At 48.4% G+C, this 24,775-nt stretch overlaps 13 protein-coding genes across 13 annotated transcripts; 7 read left to right on the top strand and 6 right to left on the bottom strand.

Annotated features, from left to right (window-relative positions):
• Window positions 1-144: 144 nt before the first annotated feature.
• FOBCDRAFT_214033 (Alpha/Beta hydrolase protein) lies at window positions 145-1,379 on the bottom strand. The gene has a single exon (XM_031172651.3). It carries the CDS (start codon window positions 1,097-1,099, stop codon window positions 314-316), a length of 786 nt encoding a protein of 261 aa, XP_031049436.2. The 5' UTR covers window positions 1,100-1,379; the 3' UTR covers window positions 145-313.
• Window positions 1,380-1,514: 135 nt separating this feature from the next.
• Window positions 1,515-2,989, bottom strand: FOBCDRAFT_214032 (uncharacterized protein). Its single transcript, XM_031172650.3, has one exon. The coding sequence runs from the start codon at window positions 2,925-2,927 to the stop codon at window positions 1,569-1,571; it is 1,359 nt and encodes a 452-aa protein (XP_031049435.2). The 5' UTR covers window positions 2,928-2,989; the 3' UTR covers window positions 1,515-1,568.
• A 113-nt stretch (window positions 2,990-3,102) lies between these two features.
• FOBCDRAFT_214030 (Clp protease-domain-containing protein) lies at window positions 3,103-4,235 on the top strand. The gene is made up of 5 exons (XM_031172647.3): window positions 3,103-3,270; window positions 3,321-3,339; window positions 3,390-3,415; window positions 3,463-3,604; window positions 3,655-4,235. Exons 1-5 carry the CDS (start codon window positions 3,127-3,129, stop codon window positions 4,104-4,106), a joined length of 783 nt encoding a protein of 260 aa, XP_031049432.2. The 5' UTR covers window positions 3,103-3,126; the 3' UTR covers window positions 4,107-4,235.
• Window positions 4,236-4,731: 496 nt separating this feature from the next.
• On the bottom strand, window positions 4,732-6,309 carry FOBCDRAFT_154072 (alpha-D-galactopyranosidase; the record flags this gene model as incomplete). Its single annotated transcript, XM_059608368.1, has 4 exons — window positions 4,732-5,228; window positions 5,282-5,419; window positions 5,475-6,128; window positions 6,184-6,309. The coding sequence occupies 4 exons, from the start codon at window positions 6,307-6,309 to the stop codon at window positions 4,917-4,919; spliced, it is 1,230 nt and encodes a 409-aa protein (XP_059464060.1). The 3' UTR covers window positions 4,732-4,916.
• A 1,379-nt stretch (window positions 6,310-7,688) lies between these two features.
• Window positions 7,689-9,621, top strand: FOBCDRAFT_214024 (uncharacterized protein). The gene is made up of 6 exons (XM_031172642.3): window positions 7,689-7,805; window positions 7,855-7,925; window positions 7,977-8,107; window positions 8,159-8,281; window positions 8,334-9,183; window positions 9,230-9,621. The coding sequence occupies exons 1-6, from the start codon at window positions 7,784-7,786 to the stop codon at window positions 9,458-9,460; spliced, it is 1,428 nt and encodes a 475-aa protein (XP_031049427.2). The 5' UTR covers window positions 7,689-7,783; the 3' UTR covers window positions 9,461-9,621.
• FOBCDRAFT_315141 (uncharacterized protein) lies at window positions 9,601-10,331 on the bottom strand. Its single transcript, XM_059611978.1, has 2 exons — window positions 10,055-10,331; window positions 9,601-10,005 (listed from the first exon to the last, which is right to left on the bottom strand). Exons 1-2 carry the CDS (start codon window positions 10,289-10,291, stop codon window positions 9,877-9,879), a joined length of 366 nt encoding a protein of 121 aa, XP_059464059.1. The 5' UTR covers window positions 10,292-10,331; the 3' UTR covers window positions 9,601-9,876.
• Window positions 10,332-11,440: 1,109 nt separating this feature from the next.
• Window positions 11,441-13,102, top strand: FOBCDRAFT_236440 (fungal-specific transcription factor domain-containing protein; the record flags this gene model as incomplete). Its single annotated transcript, XM_031172640.3, has 2 exons — window positions 11,441-11,698; window positions 11,750-13,102. The coding sequence occupies 2 exons, from the start codon at window positions 11,441-11,443 to the stop codon at window positions 13,100-13,102; spliced, it is 1,611 nt and encodes a 536-aa protein (XP_031049425.3).
• A 516-nt stretch (window positions 13,103-13,618) lies between these two features.
• On the top strand, window positions 13,619-14,777 carry FOBCDRAFT_13411 (uncharacterized protein). The gene is made up of 2 exons (XM_031172639.3): window positions 13,619-13,840; window positions 13,888-14,777. Exons 1-2 carry the CDS (start codon window positions 13,690-13,692, stop codon window positions 14,712-14,714), a joined length of 978 nt encoding a protein of 325 aa, XP_031049424.2. The 5' UTR covers window positions 13,619-13,689; the 3' UTR covers window positions 14,715-14,777.
• A 681-nt stretch (window positions 14,778-15,458) lies between these two features.
• FOBCDRAFT_256632 (general substrate transporter) lies at window positions 15,459-17,687 on the top strand. Its single transcript, XM_031172638.3, has 9 exons — window positions 15,459-15,717; window positions 15,766-15,923; window positions 15,973-16,077; window positions 16,124-16,483; window positions 16,533-16,721; window positions 16,771-16,857; window positions 16,906-17,128; window positions 17,181-17,282; window positions 17,333-17,687. Exons 1-9 carry the CDS (start codon window positions 15,617-15,619, stop codon window positions 17,592-17,594), a joined length of 1,587 nt encoding a protein of 528 aa, XP_031049423.2. The 5' UTR covers window positions 15,459-15,616; the 3' UTR covers window positions 17,595-17,687.
• Window positions 17,632-18,824, bottom strand: FOBCDRAFT_268669 (uncharacterized protein; the record flags this gene model as incomplete). Its single annotated transcript, XM_031172637.2, has 2 exons — window positions 17,632-18,479; window positions 18,527-18,824. The coding sequence occupies 2 exons, from the start codon at window positions 18,822-18,824 to the stop codon at window positions 17,632-17,634; spliced, it is 1,146 nt and encodes a 381-aa protein (XP_031049422.2).
• Window positions 18,825-19,898: 1,074 nt separating this feature from the next.
• FOBCDRAFT_268668 (uncharacterized protein) lies at window positions 19,899-20,399 on the top strand (the record flags this gene model as incomplete). The annotated part of the gene is made up of 1 exon (XM_031172636.2): window positions 19,899-20,399. One exon carries the CDS (start codon window positions 19,899-19,901, stop codon window positions 20,397-20,399), a length of 501 nt encoding a protein of 166 aa, XP_031049421.2.
• Window positions 20,400-20,496: 97 nt separating this feature from the next.
• FOBCDRAFT_287752 (general substrate transporter) lies at window positions 20,497-22,177 on the bottom strand (the record flags this gene model as incomplete). Its single annotated transcript, XM_031172632.2, has 4 exons — window positions 20,497-20,847; window positions 20,898-21,647; window positions 21,715-22,016; window positions 22,063-22,177. 4 exons carry the CDS (start codon window positions 22,175-22,177, stop codon window positions 20,497-20,499), a joined length of 1,518 nt encoding a protein of 505 aa, XP_031049417.2.
• An 859-nt stretch (window positions 22,178-23,036) lies between these two features.
• On the top strand, window positions 23,037-24,684 carry FOBCDRAFT_287745 (glycosyl hydrolase; the record flags this gene model as incomplete). The annotated part of the gene is made up of 2 exons (XM_059611709.1): window positions 23,037-24,651; window positions 24,681-24,684. The coding sequence occupies exons 1-2, from the start codon at window positions 23,153-23,155 to the stop codon at window positions 24,682-24,684; spliced, it is 1,503 nt and encodes a 500-aa protein (XP_059464058.1). The 5' UTR covers window positions 23,037-23,152.
• Between the last annotated feature and the right edge of the window lie 91 nt (window positions 24,685-24,775).

Here is a 24,775-nt window from a genome sequence, read left to right as displayed (position 1 = left end):
TCTCTTTGATTACATCTAGATGCTATTTCTATCCTACATTCAGGTTGTCGAAGTTGAGTAGAGAATACATGGTATTGTCATCCTTGTCACCAGTTCAGAGCGACACCGGCGGACCATACAGACCCCTGCTACATCATCGGAGTGTTTATTGTTCTGAATGTATTTTCATGTTTCTATGACTTTGTACTCTTGTCTCTAATTCTATCTGGTCTCATTCGTGTTCTAATAACCATCAGTACAAGCCCGCATAAACAGCCAAACCACGGACCATGTCTTTGTCTAAGTCTTCAAGATTCTCCTCACTGAACAACATTCAACCATCCAAAGCAACCCACTCCAAATCATCCAGTGCCTTCTTGATCTTCTTCGAAATATCCTCAATGAACTCAAACTTGAAAACCTCATAGTGATGTCCCTCAATATCTACCACATCAGCAAAAAAGTTCTTGTCGTACATATCCCACCCCAGATTCCGCTCCTCACGGCTCAAGTCCACAATATCAGTCCCGTTCTCCGTGGGCACGGCCTTCTTGGCCCGGAGGAGACTGACCCGGGGCCGACGTCCTACCTCCCAGGCCGGAGGTGTCCAAGCTTGAATCATACGGCGAGCATCGGCCATGGCTAGATCCGCGAGGATCTGGTTCTTGTTCTTTCCCTCCTTGGAGTCTTCACCAGGCATCTTGCGCTTTTCGCTAGAGAATTTATGAGGGTAGATTGTGTCAACCATGAGAATTCCGATGACTTCAATGTTGGAATCTTCAAGCTGCTTTGCGATTTCGAGACTCAAGTGACCGCCCATGCTCCATCCGCCAAGAAGAAGTCGGATCTTTCCAGCTGCGTTGCGACGTCTGGGAAAGTCGGGCTTCTCGACGGTTTCTTTGATCCAGCCAGTGTAGAGACGGGCCATGTCGCTGAGACCGCCGTCGAAGGGCTCGCCGCTGTGAAATTTGGGGTTGTAAATGCCGTAGACTGGACGACGGAGAGGTTCTAAGCAGTGGTATGAGAATGTGGTGCCGCCGCCATCGTGGATGAGAAAGGCTGGGACAGCTTCGCCAGTCTGCCAGTCCGCAGGCTGGACTATTTCAGGGTTTGTGTCCATGGTCGATTTCCACTGTTGATTCGATCTTTTTGATTGCAATTTTCGTTGTGCTTGGTTATCACTTGAGTTGTGTCTGGTGAGTGAGAGTAAGAACTTCGCTGGGCGTGATCCTTATCTAGGAAGGTATGCTGAGATCAAATCCTGCAGTCTTAAATGCTGAACAATAATTCGCTCAAATGAGAACGAAAGAGTATTCTTCAAAAATTAATGCAAAGAACAAACGGATATCTAACAGGTCCGATACACGGGTACCGAACAAATAATCACAGCGTTGTGCTACCGAGTCTAACTCGTATCGGATTTATGACCTTCGGAGCCTATCGGCGGCGGTGACACCTGGCGCCATCGGTAATTGCGGGGCCGGGCCGTGATTGGAGGCCGGCCGGACAAGCATCATATCTCATGCGGCATACAATGCGCTTCATCTGATTGTTCATATTTATGGTATCTCATTTCTATTTTACAATCCTTAGTATTGTCTTGCCTCAATGGGCCCAACTTGAGGCAACGCCAAGTATCCCTGTAGTCTCCAGAGAAGCAAATGCAAAGCTCTCATGCTTCCACTTCTAAAGTTCTTCAACACCAAAATCTCATGGTCTCGGAATACCTCTGACTTCTCTCTCAACCTCTCAACCTCTCCTTCTCCTAGTAAGTATCGCAGATCATGAACTGCCATCTTACTGGCATAAGAAGCATCTTCTATATCGAGAGTCGCATAACTGTTCATGTCTTCCATATCCTCTTTCGGGATATAAAGGATTGCTCCACCTCCTGGAATTCTCTTCGCCTCTTCCCAGCTGGCAACTGGCCTTATGAATTTGTGTGGCGCCCATAAACCTTCCCTGCAAGAACGTGTGATGAGCGTATCAACAGCCACACGTCGCAACATCCCAAGAAGTACATCGCCCATGTCTTCTCGGAAAACCTTTGAGCCGGTACCATGTGGAAGGTTTGCCATGCCTTGGTGGCCACCCATCCTTGCTTGATAACTCTTGCTACTCTTGTTTCCTTCGATTCCTCCGATCATATCGATCAGACTTTTGCGCGCGAGAGTGTAGGCGACGATGCGCGCTCGTCGTTCTATCAGTCCTTCGTTTGTTTCCACATCCTCAACGCCTACTTCTGTGCTTATCTCAGCTTCGGCACCTGCGTCTCCTGGTGTTGCTTGGGCTGGCGTTGTTTTGGCTTCCGCTGATATGTCGGCTCTCGATGAACTGGCTTCTGTAGCCATTTTCGCGATTTCGTTTTGTACAAGTCCGATCTGCCTCCGCGCCCGTTCAATCCCTCTCCATATTGATTTCAAGTCATTAGACTCCATCTCCACCTCTCGCTCTTCTCTTGTCGGCTTGACTCTTAAGAAAGAAAATGGGCCTGGTGCCCACCAGTGGCCCGTCTGCTCGGGATCTGGGTGCTCGACCAATTCGAAGTCCTGCAAGAAGTATCTGGGGAGGCAAGCGTTCGTATTCTTGCACCACCTTGTCGGACCTATCAATGCTTCCGCGTATGGGTTATTTGACAGCTTCTTCCGAAATTGTCCTGATATGGCCGTGGGCATCGCTTTCTTCGTACGTCGTCTCGCCTGCATGAACTTATAGTCCATCACGGGAGATATTGGTAACCTTCCGGCATCTGTATCTACAGTCTTGTCTTCGGGATGGATTCTCGCTCGTTTGCCGCTCGCTAGTCGATCAAGTTCCGATTCGATTTGGTTCAAGAGGGCCATTTTGCTCAATTCGGATTTGTCGTAAGAAACCCATCGTTTTTGGCAATTGATCGTCAATCCAGAAGTTCGAATATGGCCAGAGCAGGCCTTTGTGTATCTCTTCATGATGTCTCGTGTTGTTATGACCAGCTCATCGTCGACTTGTGGTGCTTGTTTGTCGCAAAGCGTTTGAGGATGAACAGCTAAATTTCTCCCGGGGTCGGATTGTTATCGATAAGAGCCCCAGCTTCGTAAAGCTTCCCCCACCACTTCCGCCCGGCCCCGGTCCGTAAACTTACATCACCGTTCACATACATTCGCGACCATGTTTCTACGGCCAAGAACGTTGCGCGTACTGCGCGGCGTGTCGCAACAACATGTGAGAGCTTTTGGCTTCTCCAGTTCTTCCGGAAACTCGCCAATGTCACCAATGGGCAACATTCCCATGCCCTACATCGAGGAGTCGTCGGTAAGCTACCTGAGTCCAATCTGGTACCTTCGCGCAGCTAACAATTCCAGGCTGCCGGAAGAAAAACATGTTTGTTCGGATTGGTGTCGCAAATGGTTCAAGAAGCTGATGGGTTATAGGGGATATCTTTTCCAAGCTACTACAGGTGAGGACAAGCTCTAGCCATCGAGCTATCGTTACTAATAGTTCTAGGAACGCATCGTCGTCCTAAATGGTGAAGTTAACGACTACATGTCCGCTTCGATCGTGTCACAGCTGCTTTGGCTCGAGTCCGATACCCCCGATAAGCCAATCACGATGTACATCAACTCTCCTGGTGGTTCCGTCACCTCAGGTAGGTTCGCTCAACAACCAATTCACAATCGAGACTCACAAGAAGCACAGGAATGGCGATCTACGACACAATGACATACATCAAGTCACCAGTATCAACAGTATGTGTCGGCGGTGCTGCGTCAATGGCCGCCATCCTCCTCGCAGGAGGTGAAGCAGGCAAGCGATTCTCTCTCCCCCACAGCTCGATCATGATCCATCAACCACTCGGTGGTACTCGAGGCCAAGCATCCGATATCATGATTTACGCAAACCAGATCCAGAAGACACGGGAACAGTCGAATAGAATCATGCAGTATCATCTCAATAAGGCAAAGGGTCATGAAAAGTATTCTCTTGAGGAGATTAATGATCTGATGGAACGGGATAAATATCTGTCGCCGGAAGAGGCTTTGGAACTCGGAGTTATCGATGAGATTTTGACGAAGAGACCTGAGTCGGAGCAAGAGAAGAAGGAGAAGGAAGAGAAGCAGGGAGCGGCTGATACACCCCAGACGAGTTGAGGCTTGGACCTTTGGGTTGAAGATGTATATTATTGCTAACAAGCGTTTATGAAATACATTCCCGGGTTTGCTTCTGAGCATTCATTCTTGAGACTGCACCCACGCTCAGGCTCTTCTCCCGTATTCAAGAGCAGTGACCCCAGGTACTGGTCCTGGAACCAAACCTTTCACCAGGAGTCAAATCCCATGTATAATAAACATACATTCCTACGTATTTAACCACGAGGCGTAACAGGATAACCATATACCAATGTCTTAGAGAGCGATGCATCCCTGTCAGAACACTTCAATGATCCTAGGGAGAAGTCACGGTGCAGGGTAGCTTCAATGTTTGCACTCCTCTGTACAGAAAACGTACTCTTGGATACTACTCTATCTTTTCTCAAATTTGAAGGAACAAATGTGTGATATTTTGTTAAAAATGATATCACGGTTGCTGTGCTCTTCGACATGGTGCACAGCGGCTGCTGTGGAAGTTCGCCTAATACAACGAATCCCACGCTGGAGAGGATTGTGGCTGTCTATTCAGTTTGTTGGCAGCGAGAGGAAGCACTCGCCATATCTGCCAACAGATATTCATTACCAGACATGGGCACCAGGCTATTTAATGTTCGTGTTGTTCAAGTTCGGCCGATAAAGAAAGACAGAGTTTATGAGAAGATTTGAGTTGAACCAAGGTTCATGCTATATACTGACCGTCCACCCACTTATAGATCTTGTGTGGCAGCATCCTCCAACCAATCTTTGTACGTAGAATCGTAGATACGCTCTCAATATATGTACTCTTTGAAAAGTCACCAATTCGTTTGTTTAGTTGTGGTCGATGCGGAAGACCGCAACATCGTGTGTCTGCAAGTTGGCTGAGACAGTCTTGCCCTTTCCTTTAGCACCAGTCAGAAGCTCAGTCCACGAGTACTCCATATCCTTAAGTCCTGGAACGTCCTTGAGGTTCAACTGAGTGTTCAAGTTGCCTTTGCTAGCGACGATGGCGACAACTGTTCCGGTTGAGATGGGCCCGGACCAGTAAGGGTAGATCTCGCTGCTTCCCTTGGCGGGAGTGTTGGGAGGAGTGAAAGGCACAGCTGGCTTGGAGAGCGAGTCTTGGTTGACGGCGAGAAGGCCCTGGAGCATAGTTAGTAGATGTTTTCAGCGGCTGCGAAAGTGGTTGTAGGTACCTTGTTTGTGATCAACTTGACCTCATCGCTGTTAAGCTTGGTCATGTCTGTTCCGAGAATGATAGGGGACTTGGTAATACACCAGATGGCAAAGTGTGTTCGCTCCTCAGCAGGAGTAAGAGCACCGTTGGCAAGGATCTAGGTTTTGGTCAGCCCCATACTCACTCAAAGCCGAGGTAGGGTCAAGACTCACCATCATATCGAGATCATTGTAGTGTCCTGGTACAGTGTACTTCAGGATAGGTGCCGCCTGGTTAGCAATACGGACAACATCCGCCCATTTGCCCCAGTTGTCCTGGCTCATTCGCCACATGTGTCCAACCTGAGCACCCCAAGTCCAAACCTCATCATAACCCCAGTTGCAAAGCGAATAGAGGATGTCCCTTCCTGTAGCGCGAAGGAGATCCCTCATCTTCTCATATCGAGGCCTAGAGCTAGGAGCTTGGTTGTTGGGGCATGTCTGGATATCGGCACCGTTGCCTGTGTTGCAGGGTGTGTAACAGTTGTCGTACTTCCAGTAGTCAACACCCCAGCTGGCAAGAAGATTTGCGTCTTGCTGCTCGTGGCCTTGACTTCCTGGATAACCTGCGCAAGTCTTGGCTCCGCCGTCACCATAAAGACCGAACTTGAGGCCCATTGCGTGGATCTCATCGGCGACTGGCTTGATACCTCTTGGCCACTTTGCAGGGTCAGGAACAAGATTGCCCTTGGAGTCACGCTGCTTTGTAGACCAGCAGTCATCAATGTTGACGTATTGGTATCCAGCATCCTTGAGACCAAGGTTGATAAAAGTCTTGGCTGTAGCAAGGGCAACTTTCTCGCTGGCTGCGTTACATTGTCCTTGATTCTGGCTGTAGTGTTAGTGACTAACACATGTTATGATAGACTTGGGAGGAGCCCACCCAGCCGTTCCAGCCAAGAGCAGGAAGCTTTCCAACTTCACGAGTTTGAAGATGATTTCGTGAAGGGACAGCCGTGGCTAATCCGGCCAGAGCCACGACACCGAGAGATTGAGTATTGAAGAACATCGTAAAGACACCAGAGCTGTGATTGAGTATGTACAAGATATCAACTGAAAAGGCACTGGAAACATGTTTCTTAAATACACTTGACCCATGAACATGATCGTCTAATTCCGTTACGGCACTTCATAATGCTTGAGCTGCCGGCTAATAAGACAACCGCTGGTTAAACTCGTATAAGTCGATACCTCCACAAAAACAAGTCCGGGGAAAGTCTCAGATCGGAATTGATCAACAAATCACACGACGCCCAACTCCTATTAATTGGCGCGGCTCATCGCCAACTCCCGTTTTCCCCAGATGGAAAAATGCACTTCTTTTACCGCTTCAGCGTTGGTGATCCACCGAGGATCAAGCCGAGTACTACCTTCCTCTGCGTGGCGTATTTGAAGTCGTTCGATGAATTGAATGGTGCTGTTCCAAAGTGAGGTTGATGATTGAATTTGCGGGCCAATCGGAGGTGTAGCTAGTATTTCCCTACTGGGTTGAGGATTAGCGAAACCTTTTGGTGACCCTTTCATAAGCGGACCAAACATGATGTAAACTTAAACAACCTTGTTGAAACAGTCGATTCAATGCGTTTTTCTCAGGTCGGATGAACTGTTACTACCTGGTATGTTTCTTCTTAATCGAGACGTGTGCAGGGTAGTCGGGATGAACGTGCCGGTTGAATGGTGCGGATCTTGGGTAAACAGAAACATGCAGCTGATGATATTCGGACCGACATTACAGCTGAAGTGCGGAACAGATACAGAAAGAATACATTCTTAGGACCTTGATGGCGATCATTGTGATCAATAGAGACATAGGCTAGAGAAGAGGTGAAGACGAAGCCAACAAGGTGAAGAAGAGAGATCTCGAGATAGTTCACCAAGAGTATCAACCGATCGCATGATCAAGGGTGTCTGCCCACCCGGCTGCAATTGTTGCTCAGGCTAGCTGAAAGCGACTCAGAGAGGCAAATTGCAGGAAACGGAGACATGCGGTTTCGAAACATACTCATGGATAGTCTAAGGTATAGAGTCTCAGGTTACTTACACAACGAACCTTAAGGGGGGCCTATAGAGAGATAGACAAACTAGCTAGGCCGGCAAATCGTCCTTATCATGACAAAATGAAATATCATTTGTAACAGACTTGGGCAATCATAAGTAAATATCAGTCATCCAAAATATCTTCAGCTAATTATTCATGGCTTTATTTCCTAATCAGGCAATTAGACAGCTCCTCCAAGCCTCAGTAGTCAGGTCTAGCCTCTCATGGTGTTTTCCGACAAGCTCGGCATTCAAAATTGTTCCTGACGTCAGATTCGAGACCGTTCATGTTGAACCCCACCAAAAAAAGTGCCCCGCGTACCCCTCCGCTTCCATGATGGTGGACCAGACCTTTAAATAATTGCTCCCTGAAGATCTTCAAGACCGATCAGCAGAAAGATTATTCTCCCTCCTCTTTATATCTCGTTGGTGCGAAAGATAGCAGAATGGAGCACGACACCAAGACCCGTATGTGCTTCTCGACTCTACCTTCGAACGCGACTGACTCCGCCGACAGCCCAATACAAAACGAGTGATCCTACCTCATTCGCCAGTGAATCCGTCAAGAGGCGATGGCCTGTCATTCTGGTTAGGCTCCTGGATGTACCGCGTGCGAGGCACTCTCTAACTCTCAACTAGACCCAAGGAATTGACGATGTCTTCCGCGCCGTTACCAAGACCAGTGATCCCGAGAAACTAGCGGAGGGCAAGAAGATTATCGAGCAACTCGCCAATCTCAAGTACGAGGTTGAACATGACCGAAAGCTCAGGTACGATATACTTGTGTCGCGCACAGAAGAACACCACGGCTGACTGCGTAGTCCCCTCCCCGACGATGGATTCACGGAAGAGATCGAGACATATAACAAGGAGCTTGAGGCTCTTGGCCCCGATGCTCACTGGTACGATGTACCATGGCTGTTCTCCGAATGCTACCTATACAGGTAAGTCCATGTGACAAGAACTCTCTCTACATGCGCCGCTCACAATATTCAGACGCATCGCGGCCATATTCCGCATGACCGAACACTGGAAATCCTACGATCTTTTCGCCCGACAGAAGATGGACACATTCCGATCATCAAGGCCCGCCGTTCTCGAGCTCGCTAGCAACTATAGACAATTAGTTGAGCAGCTCCGCGCTGATAAGGACTCAACACATGATCCTAAAGCTGAGAAGACTCTGTTCCAGGAGATGTTTGAGATTTGCCTTTGGGGAAATGCCACAGACTTGTCACTCCTTACAAACTTGACATATGAGGATATACAGAAACTCCAGGGTTCTGAGGCTCGCAAGGCGGCTGAGAAGAACATCTTGGTGAATGATCTTCCTAAGGCGTTTGACATTCTCAAGAAAGCGCAAGCTGAGGGCAAGAAGGAGCGTCGCGTTGATATCGTCCTCGACAATGCTGGCTTTGAGTTGTATGTCGATATGATTCTGGCCGGGTATCTTCTCTCGGCTGGTCTCGCCACACAAGTCGTCCTACGACCCAAGTCCATCCCTTGGTTCGTCTCCGACGTTGTGCCCAGCGATTTTAGTGGCTTGTTGAACGCTGTTGCCAACCCTCGTGCTCTATACGACACACCATCAGAGGATGAGGAACTCCAAGGCAAGAAGCCTGAGCCTCTATCTGAGGATGGCGAGAAGGACCTTAAGTTCCTATTCCAGGAGTGGGCTACGTTCCATGCTGAGGGACAGCTTATGCTCCGCCCTAACCGATACTGGACTTATGGCGGTAGCTTCTGGCGATTACCTGCTGAGAACCCTGAGTTGCATGAGGAGCTCAAGGAAGCCGAGCTTGTCATCTTCAAAGGTGACCTGAACTACCGCAAGCTCGTCGCTGATGTAAGCAACCTCCATCTTGTTTGAAACCAATGCTGACTTGTGACAGGCTGCTTGGCCCGCTACCACACCTTTCGTCGAGGCTCTCGGCCCCATGGGTCCCTCTTCAGGTGTCAACGTCTTGTCCTTGCGAACTTGCAAGGCCGATGTTGTCGTTGGTCTTCCGGAGGGTAAGGATGAGGAGTTGAAGCAACTGGAGGGCGGCGGTGGCGATTCTGGTGCTCGAAAGTGGGCGTGGAACGGAAAATGGGCTGTTGTGAACCTGTCTCAGGGTCATTAGAAGGGGTGAGTGACGGTTCATTTTGTTGATATGATTATAGATGTTTAGACGTATAAAACACTTGATAGAGAACATATACCGATTCTCTTGGACAATATCCCTTCACTGCTTTCAAGTTGGGGTAGCAACAAACACGAAGGGTTCTGTTTCTTCTGCTTCTGCTTTGTTCAAGTTTTACTGTGTTCAATCTACACGCACGTGTTATAGGACTGTTTGTGATCAGATGATACCACCAGAGATACAGATCAAATTGAAAATGACGAAAGAAGCCTATTCGGAGCAACGTTTTACGAACAGGAAGTCAGGCTCGATTCATAGCCCATGATCAACGACCAGGACAACCCCAGACTTGACGCTACCGAGTCCCTTTTCGATATCGAATATGCCGTTGAGAAATACGCGTCACAGTGGTATTCTTATGTTGACTTCTTCTTGTCCTTCTTCGCTTCCTCCGAGGCCTTTCGTTCTCGCTTCGCTTCTATCTGTGCGACGATGTCGGCGTGGATAGAGCCGGGCGTACGAGCACCACTATTGCGAACGCGATCCTGAAGGAACCTTTTAGTCTTTAGTCTCTTAACCTTTGAACTATAATACCTGATCGAGCGCAAGACGCCCATCGTCATACGTCGGACATACTTCCGCGTTGGGTTGTGCGGCAAAGCACTCGTGTTTAGAGACCAGGGACTGGGGAGCTTGATCAGGCGAAGTTAGCTGAAGGATGAAGATGATGCGTGAGGGAGACGAACGGTTTGATGTGCCTTGAAGAGGGCCTTCGCTTTTAGTAGTTGGGGAAGAAGCTTCCCACTGGTTAAGTACTTCTTGAGTAGGCATGACGAACGACTTGAGGTGTTTCAATCTTTGTTAGGATAGGTCGATAGAAATGGAGGGTTGTGTTGGGAAATGAGGATAATTAGGTGGTTGAGTCAAGAGGATGAAGTTATAGCAAAAACGAAAGTCAATTGATTTTTAACCCTTCACATGAAACCTGACGTCACATAGATGCACATTGAGTTACAGAATGCGGCAAATCATGTGCAAGTTTTGAAAGTCATCGTCGTTGTATTTGTGCGACAGAAAGAACGAGCCGCGAAGGCTGTTATTGGGTTTCGTTGAACTCGGTGTAAGTCTGGCTGCTCCAAGATGAGGCATTCAGTGGTCATAAACCAATGGTTAATTGGTATCATTAGAAAGAGTTGAGAAATACCACTGCCCAATTTAGCCATCTCAGAAGGGATCCTTTGTGCAAGTGAAGCTCTTTCTCATAGCCAACTCCCGGTCTGAACTTAAGATGTGAAGTCTACCTGAGAGTCTGTCCCGACAGCTTGGGCCTCGCTCGCGAAGGATGCCAGAATGACTTAGCAGGTCCACTGTCGTCAAACTTGTCACTCGGCACAAAAGACGGTGCGACGTGTTATCAGAAGATGCAAAAAGTTTAGTTTAACATGAACTATCCGATATTCTCTTTTTATTCCATTCTGGCGATGATAATACTTTAATTAGATCTTTGATCTCAAGAAAGAGGTACCTGAGCAGTTCCTTCTTTTTGTCGCCCGGGACACGGGTTCCTGATCTTCTGGAAGGCGCCCCGCAAATGCAAATGCAAACGGAGCTCTTCCGCGTCAGGTGACGGATTTAGGCTCCTCATCTTGCATTATACATCAACTTTAATTGACCTGATCAGCCATTATAGCATCTTTGACCGTTTATGACTTCAGCGGCGAGACGTCATAATGGACATGAACAGTGGACGACCTCTCATTCCTCGCCTTCCAAGCGGTGTATCTCCTCAAAACCACAGCCCATCAAATACAAGACCTGCGACCTCGGCTCGACGACAGATCCGCTCACGCGAGGGATGTTTAACATGCAAGTATGTATAGAATTTGTATCACCTGACTTCAAATCTAATCAATTTGAAGGAGGAGAAAAGTCAAATGTGATGAGCAAAGACCACGATGCTCTCATTGCGAGAGACTAAATATGGAGTGCAAATGGCGACCTCAGCAACGATCAGGAGTTCAAAGGAGACAAGCGCCTTCCACCGAAGTCCCTGATCAATCTATCGAGCAGCACCTATCACCAAATTTCGATACATCACCGGGGAGCTCAGTATTCCAACCAGGAAACGCAGTTGATGAAGTCTTCGATTATGCAAGTTTCATGTGGGACTACGGTGATTTTTGGCAACACGCCTCACCAGAGACACAGCAGCATCAGGGGTTGGAAACAAATATGTTGGTAAGACGAAACTATTGACTACATCTACGCGGGCGGTGCTGACACGAAAAGGCGGCTCAATCGCAGATCACATTCCCTGACAGGACAGCTTTTGCGACACCACTTCCAGCGCCCTCACTGATACAGAGCAATGGTAGTCGGGACCAAGATGCTACGGATGGGAGTGCTAAGTTGATGGAATTCTTCGCCAGCTCCGTCAATCCCCCTATCATCGCTGAGGTCGAGACTCAAAAGAAGTGGGTGTCCATGCGACAAGCTGTTGTCGAAATGGCAAGCATTTCTCCCATGGTGCGACACGCGATCATGGCCTTTTCGAATTTACTTCTTTCTCGACGCGATGGGAACTGGACTATGAGCGATGAGGATCACTATCAGCGAGGCGTTACCGAGGTCGCGAGCCATGACGGCACATCAATGTCGGAACACAGCCCTGCACGCGAATACCTTCTCGCAGCATTATTCTTTCTCAGCTATATCGATATCTTGGAGAGTCGTCTCGATGCTGCGCACTCAAATCTCAAGCGCGCATATACGCTCTTCCAAAGTAGTAATAAGCACGGCCTGACAGCGGTAGAGAAGCAGTTGCTTCTTTGGATTCGACTTCTTGATGGTCGGGCGGTGACGGCTGGTGGCTCTGGTCTTTTTCTCACTAAAGACGACGAAGTTCTTTTGGTAGAAGCATCACCCGCGAGTTTCGATGGTGAGCCTGAAGAAGTTTCGAAAGATCCCACTGATGACATTGAGGACGTGTTGTTTCAAGTATTGTATCAACCTGGGGTTGTGTTCTACCAAAAAGTCCAAAGCTTCATGGGGAGGATATCCAAGATAGACCCCTGGCATCGTTCTCGAGGGACGGTCGAAGACGAAATCGAAGTCATGAACATCGGTACGGTTATAGCGGCTGATTTGCGAACTCTATACGAACACCGTCCACCATTGATGGACTTTGCTGTGGCAGGCAAGCTAAAGGAGCCTCACGTCTCGAAGCATCTAGCTTTTGTCATCACACGAGCATTTCGAACGTACCTGTCAAACTATTACGCAAGCAAAGTCCACCTCCACCGAGTTGCGTACAAGAACCTTCCCCTGACCAAGGAGGCGTCTGAGGCGTTGGACCAGATCCGAAATCTCGCTAGACAAATTGTGGCGGACTTGGACCCTGAGGATACGCTCCCCGTCAACATGCTCTGGCCGCTGCTGATGCTGGGAGTTGAAGAGCAAGATGCCAACGAAAAGGCGTGGATAAAGACTCAAATTCTCAGAATGGAGAAGGTTGCTGGCAACGCGCGCATCACGGCGCAAGTGTTAGAAGAGGTTCAAGCTCGACAAGATGCTGCCAAGGCACGAATGGATATCCGGGCCGTGATGCATGCCGTTTTCAACTCATGCTTTGCCATTGTCTGAGTTATTTGAGACATGATCGGCTTCTAACGGCTTGCTTTCTGGAGGAGCACGGAACATCGCCAATGGATTACCACCAATGGTCGCTCACCAACCTTTCTGCAACTCCAAGTACAATTTAGCTTCGCATATGCATCCGGCATATCGGGACGAACTAGTTCACATGGCTCATGCCACTAATATCATGCGACTTGGCATGGATTGCTTCTCTTGTTCTTCAACAGTTCGCGCTGACGGTCGGCTCGATGCCCCACCCACACTCGTCGAGCCGATCGGATGTGGCTGTCTCCAACTTCCCCGCATGATGCTAAAGTGGATGAAGCTGGGGATGGGTCTTGGCACTTGGACGAACCGACAAACCATCATGGTCATGAATTCCATAGATCCCCGCATGGGACGTGGCATGATACCCATGGATCCGATGGGGGCAGAAAGAATATCCCCACAATGTCGGAGTGTGGAACAAAACCCTCCCCATTGATCTTGAGGCGATTGATCATCTTCTGCTCTGATCTTGTTCTTCATTCTTCATTCCAACATCTTGTGATCTGAACAAGCAGTATCCCAACATCTAATCTCAATTATTCACAATGGGCTCAATCGCGACAACGAGCAAGTCATTCCCTGGCGGAATTCACGTTCCCTCTCTGACTTGGTTTGCCAATGATGCCAGCCAAGAGATCGACTGGGACGTACAGAAGAAGCATATCGAGTTCTTGATAAACTCTGGTCTTGACGGAAGTATGTTCAGACGAATGCTTCACATGAACCAAACTAACAAACTGCAGTCGTTATTGCTGGAACAAACGGAGAGGCCGTCACACTCTCAGCCGCCGAAAAGTCACAGCTCGTCCGAACCACTCGAGAGCTCGCAGTCTCCCTCGGCCGTCCCGATATCACAATCACATTGGGCACCTCATCACAAACCACACGAGATGCCATCAACGAGACAAAGCTCGCCAAGGAAGCTGGCGCCGACTTTGTCCTCGTTCTCACTCCCAGCTACTTCCACTTCGCTATGACACAAGATGCCATCGTGGCTTTCTTCGAAGAGCTTGCCGAGGCGAGCCCTGTTCCCGTCGTCATCTACAACTTCCCTGGCGTTGTCGCTGGCCTTGACGTCAACTCAGAGATGCTCGAGCGCCTGGGCCAGCACCCCAACATTGTCGGCGTGAAGTTGACATGTGGTGGTATCGCAAAGGTTGCTCGCATAGCAGCTCAGTTCAAGTCCGAAGACTTCTTTGCTCTCGCTGGACAGAGCGACTGGCTCGTTCCCGCTCTCTCTGTCGGAGGCACAGGCACCATCACCGGTGTCGCGAACTTGTATCCCAAGACCTGTCTGCAGATCTATGATTTGTACAAGGCTGGCAAGACAAAAGAGGCTGAAGCTGCACAGCTTGAGCTGGCAAAGATGGAATGGGGATTTGCCAAGGGTGGTATCAACGGTACCAAGTGGATTGTTGCTAAGCTCCGAGGATATCCTCTCGAGAGTTGCCATTGCAGACGACCTTATCCTAAGTATAGCGATGAGAGTAAGCAGGAGTGGATTTACAAGGTTGTTGAACCTTTGTCAGCTGTTGAGAAGGGTCTTGGTAAGAGGGAGGAGAATATCTAGACGGATGTTTTGGAGATGATATAATACGATCTTGAAAGAAATATAAACGGAAAAGCATATGAATGAAAGAAATCAAGACTATTGAAAGACATTTCATCTCGATGTTCAACATTTAACACTTTAAGCAAACTCTGTTTATCTGTTTATATTGACATCCCAACAATAGTGTATGTAAGACTGCAGACTTCAACAACAAAATCTTGACTCTGAATTGTCACTGATGCTTCGTACTTCACGATTTCAGTCATTTTACCCCTACAAGTGAAGCTCTCCAGCTCTCATCTTCTTTTGTCTAGTCTCACTACCGAATCATGTCCCGGATCAAAGGGTCGGAATTGTAAGTCTGGTATTCATCATGAATACCCCGTTGTAAACCGAGTTGCGAGTCGGATGTCTACTATCAGGCCACCATCAATTCAGCTAAGAACATTTCTCTGACTGTTAATGAATCTATTATGGCATTAGTTTTCGTTCAAACATGGAACAAAGTCATATGATGCCTTGGAAATTCGGTATATCGTTCGCCTAAGTTACCAATCTTGTTAGCCAAGCATCCCCGCATGACCAAAGAACCAATCGCCTCTCTTGGTCGCATCGGCTCGCGTGTCGGATCCTTCTCCAAACAAAATCTCAACTGACTCATGATGAACTACTACACCCCTGTCACTTCTTATTCCTCATGCGAAAGGAAAGAAAAACATGGTTGGAATGACCTCACCCTCGTCTTCTCCACACCCATCCCCGGATTATTATTCTGCTTTCCCCACGCCCCCCGGATTGACGATGGGATAAGCTATATATCCGAGGGGACCTTCCTGCGGGGGATGAAGGATTTACATGCAACACAGCAGCTCTTCACTTCCATTTTCAGAAGGTTCATCAGAAGATAAACATTAGACAATATGGGTGGCTTTCGCGCTGTGGAAGATAGGCCTACGCCAAAGGAGGTGTACAATTGGCGACTGTACACTGAGGCTGCCGTTATTGCTACGGGATCACTGCTGTAAGTTTACTCACTGAAACGTGATGTTTCGATATTAACAAATCACAGGTTCGGTTATGATTCTGCTTTTATCGGCACTACCATTGCTCGCGATAGCTTCAAGCGTGACTTCAACATCAAGCCAGAAGACTCGGCTGATATCTCGAGTAATATCACTGCCACTTTCCAAGCTGGCGCTTTCTTCGGTGCTATCATTTGCTTTCTGAGTATGTTTTTAATCTCCTGGACCAGGGATGATTGCTGACAGATTTGAAGTTACTGAGAAGATTGGTCGCAAGTGGGCTCTTCAGGCCAACGTTGTTGTGTTCCTCATCGGTGCTATTCTCATGACTGCTGCCACTCACCAACTGTCCTATATCTGTAAGTCACTCTTCAATTCATCTCAGTCTCTATCTAACATCCTCAGACGCCGGCCGCGCTCTCACCGGTATCGCATGCGGTGCCATCACCGCCACAGTCCCCAGCTACATCGCCGAGCTCTCCATCGTCTCCATTCGCGGCATCCTAACCGGTCTCTTCGAAGTAACATACCAAACCGGTTCTCTGATCGGCTTTTGGATCAACTATGGCATCAACCAGAACATGAACCCTTCTTCCGCTGCAGCATGGCGAGTCCCCATGGCTGTTCAGATCGCCCCCGCCGCTATCCTCTTCATTGGTGGATTCTTCCTGCATGAGAGTCCGTTGTGGTTGATGCGCAAGAATCGTGAGGAGGATGCTACCAAGGCGCTTGAGAGTCTGCGGCAGATTTCTCGTGATCATAAGTGTAAGTTTTGTTGGCCCAGGATGAGAATTTGGTGCTAATGGTGGGCTAGATCTTCAGGAGGATCTTGATATGATTCGAAAGCGTCTTGCGGATGAAGCCCTCGTTGCTAGCAGGTTTGGTACCGGACCTTGGGCTCTTTTCCGAGGCGCTGTATCTGAACTTACCCGCAAGGGAATGCGAAACCGTGTTCTGCTTGTTTTCTGCTCTTTTGCTCTTCAGAACATGTCTGGTGCTGCTGGTAAGTTGACCACCGCATTTCTACACAAGACACTGCTAACCATCGACAGCTATCAACTATTACTCACCCACTCTTTTCGGTTCTCTCGGCATCAGCGATGTTGCCCTGTACACTGGTATCTATGGTCTTGTCAAGGGTATGTTCAACAGTCCCCCGATACTAAGCTCTTACTGACTCTTTGTAGCTGTTGCATCTATCATCTTCTACGGTGCTCTCATCGACATGTGGGGCCGACGTAACCCTACCATCATCTCATCTGCCATGTGCTCTGTCTGTCTCTGGATCGTTGGAGCTTATGTCAAGATTGGACACCCCGCTACTATCATTGCTGAGGGCAAGGAGCTTTCTCCTTCGACTGCCGCTGGTGGTAAGGCTGCTACCGCTATGATCATGATCTACTCTGTCTTGTAAGCTTTTCCATGCCCACGACGCGGATGACAGTATTCTAACTTTTGATAGCTGGTCGTTTGGTCTCAACGGTATCCCCTGGATTGTCTCAGCTGAGATCTTCCCTGGTGCTCTCCGAACCTTGACAGGTACATACGCAGCCTGTGTTCAATGGTAAGACTCCTTCACACATATCCCAAATACACAGTAGCTAACAACTACAGGCTCACTCAATTCGCCATCACCAAGGCTCTGCCTTACATCTTCAAGTCCTTCGGCTACGGAACATGGTTCTTCTTCGCATGCTGGATGATCACCGCCACCGTCTGGGCCTTCTTCTTCCTCCCCGAGACAAAAGGCAAGACCCTCGAAGAGATGGACGTCATGTTTGGCTACGTTCACGATCGCGCTCCAAGCGAGCAGGACGATATGGTCAAGGCTGGTGCAAGATCCTCTGTGACTGAGCACAAGGAGGAAACTGTTTAAATAGGGGTTACCTAAGTATACACACTCTGCTCGAAATCTAAACCAGAGGGATATCTCCCCCATTGGCAATAAATCCACAAGGACCGTTACTAATCGTCGTTCCCCTCCTCACATCTGGTGAAGTGATGAATGATGAATTGAAGTTGTCGTTGGAATTGCAGGAGTTCGCAATTACCAATTCGCAGCCTCCTGGGAAGTTGGACCAGATGCAGTTACGAGTTTGATGGCATGCTACACAGCATTCGTAAGCATTCCGTGCTGGAATTCCAACTTGGATCTGATTTCTTGAACCACCGTAGTTGATTTGCCAGATGAAATGTCCTCCGTTCGCTGAATTGATGAGGTTATTCGCTTGACATGCAGCATATGTCGTTGCAGTAGCGAGAGTTGTGGTCGCAAAGAATGTCGTATTCCAATCGATAGGCCCTGTGGTCCAAGTCCAAGTCGAGGTAGTCGTCTCAGTAATCACATTTTCCACAGTGGCCTGCACAGTCGTACTCTCAGTCCGCGTACTGATAATTGTAGTAGTAACAGTCGCAGTAGCAGTGTTCACAGTTACGTTCCGAGTCACAGTTATAGTAGGTAGCGGCGTGCGACATCTAACCCGGGTAACGGTTTGGGCGGTCAGAGTGAAAATAGTAGTGTTGCAGACAACAGCTTGGATATCTGGCCAGCATCTCTTTTCCAGGGCCGGTTGAGCCGTTGGTACCAACTTGTCATCGCCACGTTTGTTACGGCGTCGACGGACGTAGCCTGGTTCAGAGGCGATGGGGACGAAGCCTGCTGTAGCAGGAATAGTAGATGTGTGTCGAATGGTAGCTGTCAATGTCACGGTACTTGTTGACGTGACAGTAGTAGTAGCTTCTTCCTTGTCGGTGGAGGTGACTACACGGGGTCAGAATCATAGTCTTCTTCCGGGGCTTTTGGCTCACCATCAGTCGTGACAGTAGACGTCTCGGTGACCCGCAGAGCAGAGACCACAGTTGAGTTGACAGTTTGAGTTCCAGTTGTGGTTGAGGTGCTATTGAAGGCAAAGACTGTCGCTGTAGGACAGACGGTTACGATGCGGGTTAGTGTTAACTGAATGGTATTCGTTATCGTAGTGGGAGGTGTACGCGAAGCAGTAGGAAAGGCGCCGCATCCTCGCGAAGTCACACATGTTCCTGTAGTAAATACATTTTGGGCGATAGCCACGCCGATCAAGGTGTAAATTAGTAGTAGGAGGTACATCTTGATGATATTATGTTCAGGCTGGGATGATTGTGTTTTCAAGAGACAGGGAGAAAGTGGGCGATCTAAGAATGTTATAAGGACAGTCCCTCCAATATTGATCTCCCGTCGATTCATCGTTTTCATTCCATGTCTTCGAGTCATACAGAGAAGTGATGATGCATAAAAGTCCATTATGGCGCCTTGATTTGCAAAATGAGGCCCGAGGCTTCGGTGGTAAAGTCAATCACTATACAAATAATCTTGTCCGCCTAGCGGCCTATTCTTTCTATTGTCCGAAGTTATATATACAGATATGTTCAGCTTGTAGAACCTCAGGTTTTGACAAACTTATAAACCTTTGAGAAGGTTAAGCATAAATGTCATAGGGTTATCCATTTGGAAAGAAAATAAAACATGCTTGCAGTTGAATTCGCAACCGCAATGTGAAGCGCCACTCTACACAAACAAGCCATATATACCATGCAAAATATTCCAATTGGACTATCAACTGCTTTTGGATTATTTACACTTCACGGCATGAAAGGTTATCAGCGCAGAGAAAGGGCAGCGTGCATAGTCCAGAGCTACGTGGCCATGACGAATGATGTATCTCAAGCACTGCCAGCAGTGATGGACAATGAATCTATGTCTACGTCAGAAGAACAAAAAAAGCATTTCTTTGTTATGGCGGCGTTTCCGTACCTGTTTTGGGTATCTTCAACCTCAGCACAGGTAAATCGTTGGAACCCCTGCCAAGAGAACAAAGAACAAAGAAGCGGCTCATTGCTGAAACAGGGATCTGAACTCTTACAATTAAAGCTGTTAGTTGGGTGTTTGTTTCATTTTTCAGGAACAGTCTAAAGAAAGAAACTGTGGCGTTGTTGAGGGTGAGGATATTGAAGAACTTATGAACAGAAGCACTCATATAAAGATGTATAATAATCACTTCAACGTTCTTGTTCAAATAGCATATACAACAAGAAATAAAGAATATCATATCATATCTGAAGCTCGGTTTTTTGCAAAATGGAACGATCTACGTACAATTATTCTTCAGTTCCGCAATACCAATATCAGCAACCTCAACACACAATGCAGACTGTCAACCCAACTTTGTTGACTCAACAAGCACCCTACGCTCCCTCATACACTGGTAGACCTTCAAACCCTATCACTGCATCCAGTTACAATAGACAAGCTCAAAACAACACACCTTCACCATCGCCATACTCAAGTATGGGGCGACAAGAAACATGGATGGGAAGCGTGGGCTTCACGGATCGCTTCACTAGAGACAGTATGGGTTATGGTCGAGCAACACCAGACGTAACCTTAACTTATGAGTCTGAACCTTTGGAACCTCTTTTTGGAAAAGCGCAGCCTTTGCCGCAACTACCTCCTCCAGATATTCAGCAACCCACTGCGCGCTCAAGACAGAGACACAGAGGAGACAAGACGTGGTCTCGCAAGCAACTACATTCAGGATATATTGAAGTGCCCAGAAATGTCATTCACAACGGAAAGGAGAATATAGTCACCAAGACGGTGTATTTCAACCGAAGCTATGGAGGGTATTGGCACAGTCGACCATAGATGACATTCAGGGATTCTTCAAAGGAGTTGTATTCATGACCGACATATAGACAACAATCGGGTATAGATCTCATAGACACATAATTCATAACTCATCTCAGCGATTCGCTGTCTTTTCGTGTCCCTGTACCTCAACGAGGTTGACTTGGTGATCTCTCTGGGCTTCAACGAACGGCTGCTTCTTCCAATGTCGTGCAGGGATACCATCACGAAAGAAGCCGTTTATCTCCTCCATACTGCGGCCTGTAACTTCGCCGACGCAGAAGTATACGTAAGTCAACGTGACGAAGCATAAGCCTGTATATACGAAGCCTGTCTTGGGACCGAGGTTGGCGGAGTAGTAGAGGTATGGTAGGGTGAAGACGGTAGCCCAGACCGTGACCCAGAAAGAAGCGACTGCGACTGCGTAGATTTTGTTTCGGTTTCTTCCAACGGCCATTTCGGAAGCCTAAGTCAAGAGTGTCAGAAAGACGACAAGTGAAATGGCGAAACACTTACAATAGTCCAGCCAAGGGGACCCCAAGCAAAATTAAAGGCTACAATCTCAATAATCACAAAACTGATAATCACTTTCCCTACAGTTTCACTTGGAGTTCCACCTGGAATACCCAGGCATCCTACCACAAAGATAGACACTGTCATAACGCCCGTGGTGATCAGCAAAAGAGGTCGTCGTGGGATCTTGTTGGCCAGCAACACCGCCGCAAGGACGACAAAGACCTGAATGATGAATACAATAAGTGTCATTAGAAACGGGTCTTTGAGTCCAATTGCTTTGGAGAAGATGGTGCCGAAGTAGTAAAACCATTGGATTCCGTTGATCTGCTGGGCGATCAGGGCACCGGCACTGTAGATCACTTTGCGACGTTCAATCGGATCTGTGATTAGTTGAATCCACGCACTTTCGATTTCACTAGAACTTTCTTTTTCGAGATCTTCTTCGATATTTTGCATCACGGGTTTGGCGTCGTAGTGCTTGTCTTCATGGTGAAGTAAGCGGAGAGAACGCATCGCTTTGTCATGACGACCACGACGGAGCAGCCAACGCGGCGATTCTGGAAGCCATGTAATTCCGAAAAATAGAATCAATGGGAAGATAAGCTGAAATCCAATTGGAAATCGATATGCAAAGCTCGTGTCGTTGTGAATAACACTCCTGTTGATACCAGCAGCGATGATCTGTGAGATAGACAAAACAAGCTGCCAGCACATAAGAAGGGGACTTCTCAAAGACTCCGGCGCTATTTCCTACAAGTAATCACACGATCAATAATAACACTCTCACATAATCAATCGGAGACTTTAGAAGACCTACTCCCATGTACAAAGGCGAAGTTACCGAAAAGGTTCCCACCCCAAACCCGGATACGGCTCTACCGGCGGTGATAAGAGGACGACTCGAAGTCGTAGAGAGCTGCATTACAACACCAACGACCACGGCAACGGAGCCGGTGAAGAGCGAGCCCTTTCGGCCGAATAGATCGTTTAACGGTGCTGCTAACAACGATCCCACTAACTCGCCCACATTGATCATGCTCGTCATGACAGCTAGATTCTGGGGAGAGATGTGGAATTCGCCATCATCACCCCGCGTTCCAAAGTCGCGAACAAAGACATCTTGACAGTCAGCTATATGAGGATACTTCTACACTGAAAGACCTACCGAGAGTCGAAACTCCGGTAAAGTATACGCCCTCGTAGCCGTACAGACAAGCCCCGAGGGCAGCGAAGCCGCAGCACAGCCAGACGTAGGGATACTTGACGATGCTTTTCGGCATGGTTCTTTTCCCTCCGCGGACGGATGGCCGCGCGTTAGGTTACAGGGCTGAAAGGGAGGGGGGAGGGAGGTTTGACCCTTTCCTTTTCTTCAACGGTAACGGCTTCTGGGTCTAGCTCTGTTTTGGAATAAGATATGGTATGGGGAAGAAGTTATCGGTGATACCGTGCAAGTGGATACGATGATATTAAAACAGTTGATGGATCATGGAAGTTCAGCTGCGAGCTCCAGTTAACGTTACAGCAATGACAAGGCTCAGGATACAGGGCCAAGCCTCAGAGTGAGGAGTGGTATCACGAGTTGCTCACCCACGCACTCAGTAACTTCCCATCCTCAAGCCCCCTTTTCTCTCCTCAACAGCCCCATTGCTTCTGGAACCTCGCTCCGAGCTCGCTTAGAAGGAGCTTCTCCCAAGTGCCCCAAACGATTGGGCTCAGATGGAAACCCAAGCTAACCCGTCAAAAGTCAGGATCATCGAAATAAAGTTTCACCCGAGTCATGAAGCTTTACCTCTTGAGGAAGCGCCGCGCCATCTTGATGCCGGGGCTTTTCTCAAAAGGGACCATTCGGGAAACGTGGGTGCGAAAAAAACAGGAGCACGGTTGCATTATGTGATTATCATTCTTTTTTTAAACTAACAGATTCATTCCATCTCACTCTTTGTTCACTTCCCACTTCCTTGCGAGGAAGACGCCTGGACCATCAGGTCCGTCGATGGAGTCTTGAAGAAAAAGCTTCGACCATTCGGCTACTGTAGTGTAGGTAGTTGAGCTATCACTCCCTAACCTAAGGTATCATTGGATTGAGAACGCCAAGAAAGGTTGTCTCCAAAATGGATATAATTAGACGTTGCTTCACTTTATTTCGTTCGCAGTCAACTAACAGACAGCTTCAACCTGGATGACCACCACCACCACCACCATCACCACCAAATACAGCACAGTACTCTGCTTCACACTCTCTCAACACCACGATTATGCGATCAATACTCCCTGTTCCAACTCCACCACCCGAATCATGTCCCTACTCTCGCGAATCAAACTACCAAGCTTCCGCCGATGTTATTCCTCTACTCATTGATGATACATACCACGTCTTTCACCTCAGCACCCCGCCAGCCACAAAGCACCACCCAGAGCGTCTAAGAGCAACATGGTCGCGACTCCGATCAACAAATCTTATCGAATGGGAGCGTGATCCAGAGCCTGTCTTGTCACCTGGTGAGTCAAGCTCTGATCCAGATGCCGATGGTGCTTGGACTGGGTGCACGGTGCTTGACTTGGACCAAAACATGAACATCTTTTACACGGGGTATAATTTGTCGCAAAATGGTCGACAGACGATACTTCGTGCCAAAGCAAAAGATCTTCATGGTGCGAGGTTTGAGAAAGACGCAACACCAGTCACAATTCATCCCCAAGGACTCGATAAGTATGAGGACATTGACTTTCGAGATCCCTTTGTCTTTTATAACCGCGCCGAAGGTCGATATTGGATGCTTGTAGCTACTCGACTGGCCAATGGCCCGTATTGGAGTCGCGGATGCATCGCATTGTTAACATCCCCGGATCTCGAGGCCTGGACCGTTGCGCCTGAACCTCTATACGCCCCCAACGACGTCTTCTGTCCCGAATGTCCAGAGATCTTCACACTGCCCAACGGAAAGTGGTATCTTGTGTACTCGCGCTTCCACGCTCCGAATGCAGGAACAGTATATCGCATCGCTGACACACCATACGGACCATTCCGCGTGCCAAGGGATGGATCTCATGGCCGACTCGACGGGCGCCGTTGGTACGCAGCCAAGTCATGCCCTAAAGCGGGAGATCCCGACAAGAGAATCACCTTTGGCTGGATTGGAGACTACGCGGACGATGAGAAGAAGTGGCTTTGGGGAGGTGATCTTGGTGTCACTAGAGTTATGTGGGCGGACACAAACGCCTGCCTGCGCATTGATGCTTCTCAAGAGTTTAGAAGTTACATATGGCGATGCTCAAAGCCTGTTTCGCCTAGCAATGCTGCTCCAAGCTTATATCTCTGCTCCCTCGGCACAACAGCGACTCATTTCCCTGAGCTGGGCTCTGCGGAGTGGAAGAAGGATCTCATGGTAGACTTCAAAGTCGCAGCTTGTGATGCCCATACTTTTGGCGTCATGCTCCAGACCGACAGCGCAGGTAAAGGTCATCGTCTCCAGTTTAACTCGCAGGGAAACGGCTTCTTCTCCGTCGCCCTCATGACCGACTTTCCACCCCTCGACGATTTCTGGGCAGATCAGTACCGTGTTTATATCCCCCGACCTGTCGACGGTCCCGAATTAGTACGACACGATAACGTCAGTCTCGTCGATGGAGTCTTCCTCTTTTTGAGGGGTCAGCTCGTGGAGGTATTCTGCGGAGGACGAGCGCTGAGTTTCCGACTACCTATACCGCCCAACTGGGCAAGCGGCGAGCGTGACGGTGTGCGCAGATTGGGATGGTTTGTGGAAGATGGTATGGTTGATTTAGTTGATATTAATATGCGGCATTCGAGGGGTTACAAGGACAGCTCAGTTGAGTCTGACAATGGCCTCGAAGATGCTGACTAATTTCTTCTATTAACC

The sequence above is a fragment of the Fusarium oxysporum genome, chromosome II, assembly GCF_013085055.1.
Source record: "Fusarium oxysporum Fo47 chromosome II, complete sequence".
NCBI classification, from domain to species: Eukaryota; Fungi; Ascomycota; class Sordariomycetes; order Hypocreales; family Nectriaceae; genus Fusarium; species Fusarium oxysporum.
The sequence above is the reverse complement of the archived record's forward strand: the minus strand, read 5'-3'. Positions and strand labels throughout refer to the sequence as shown.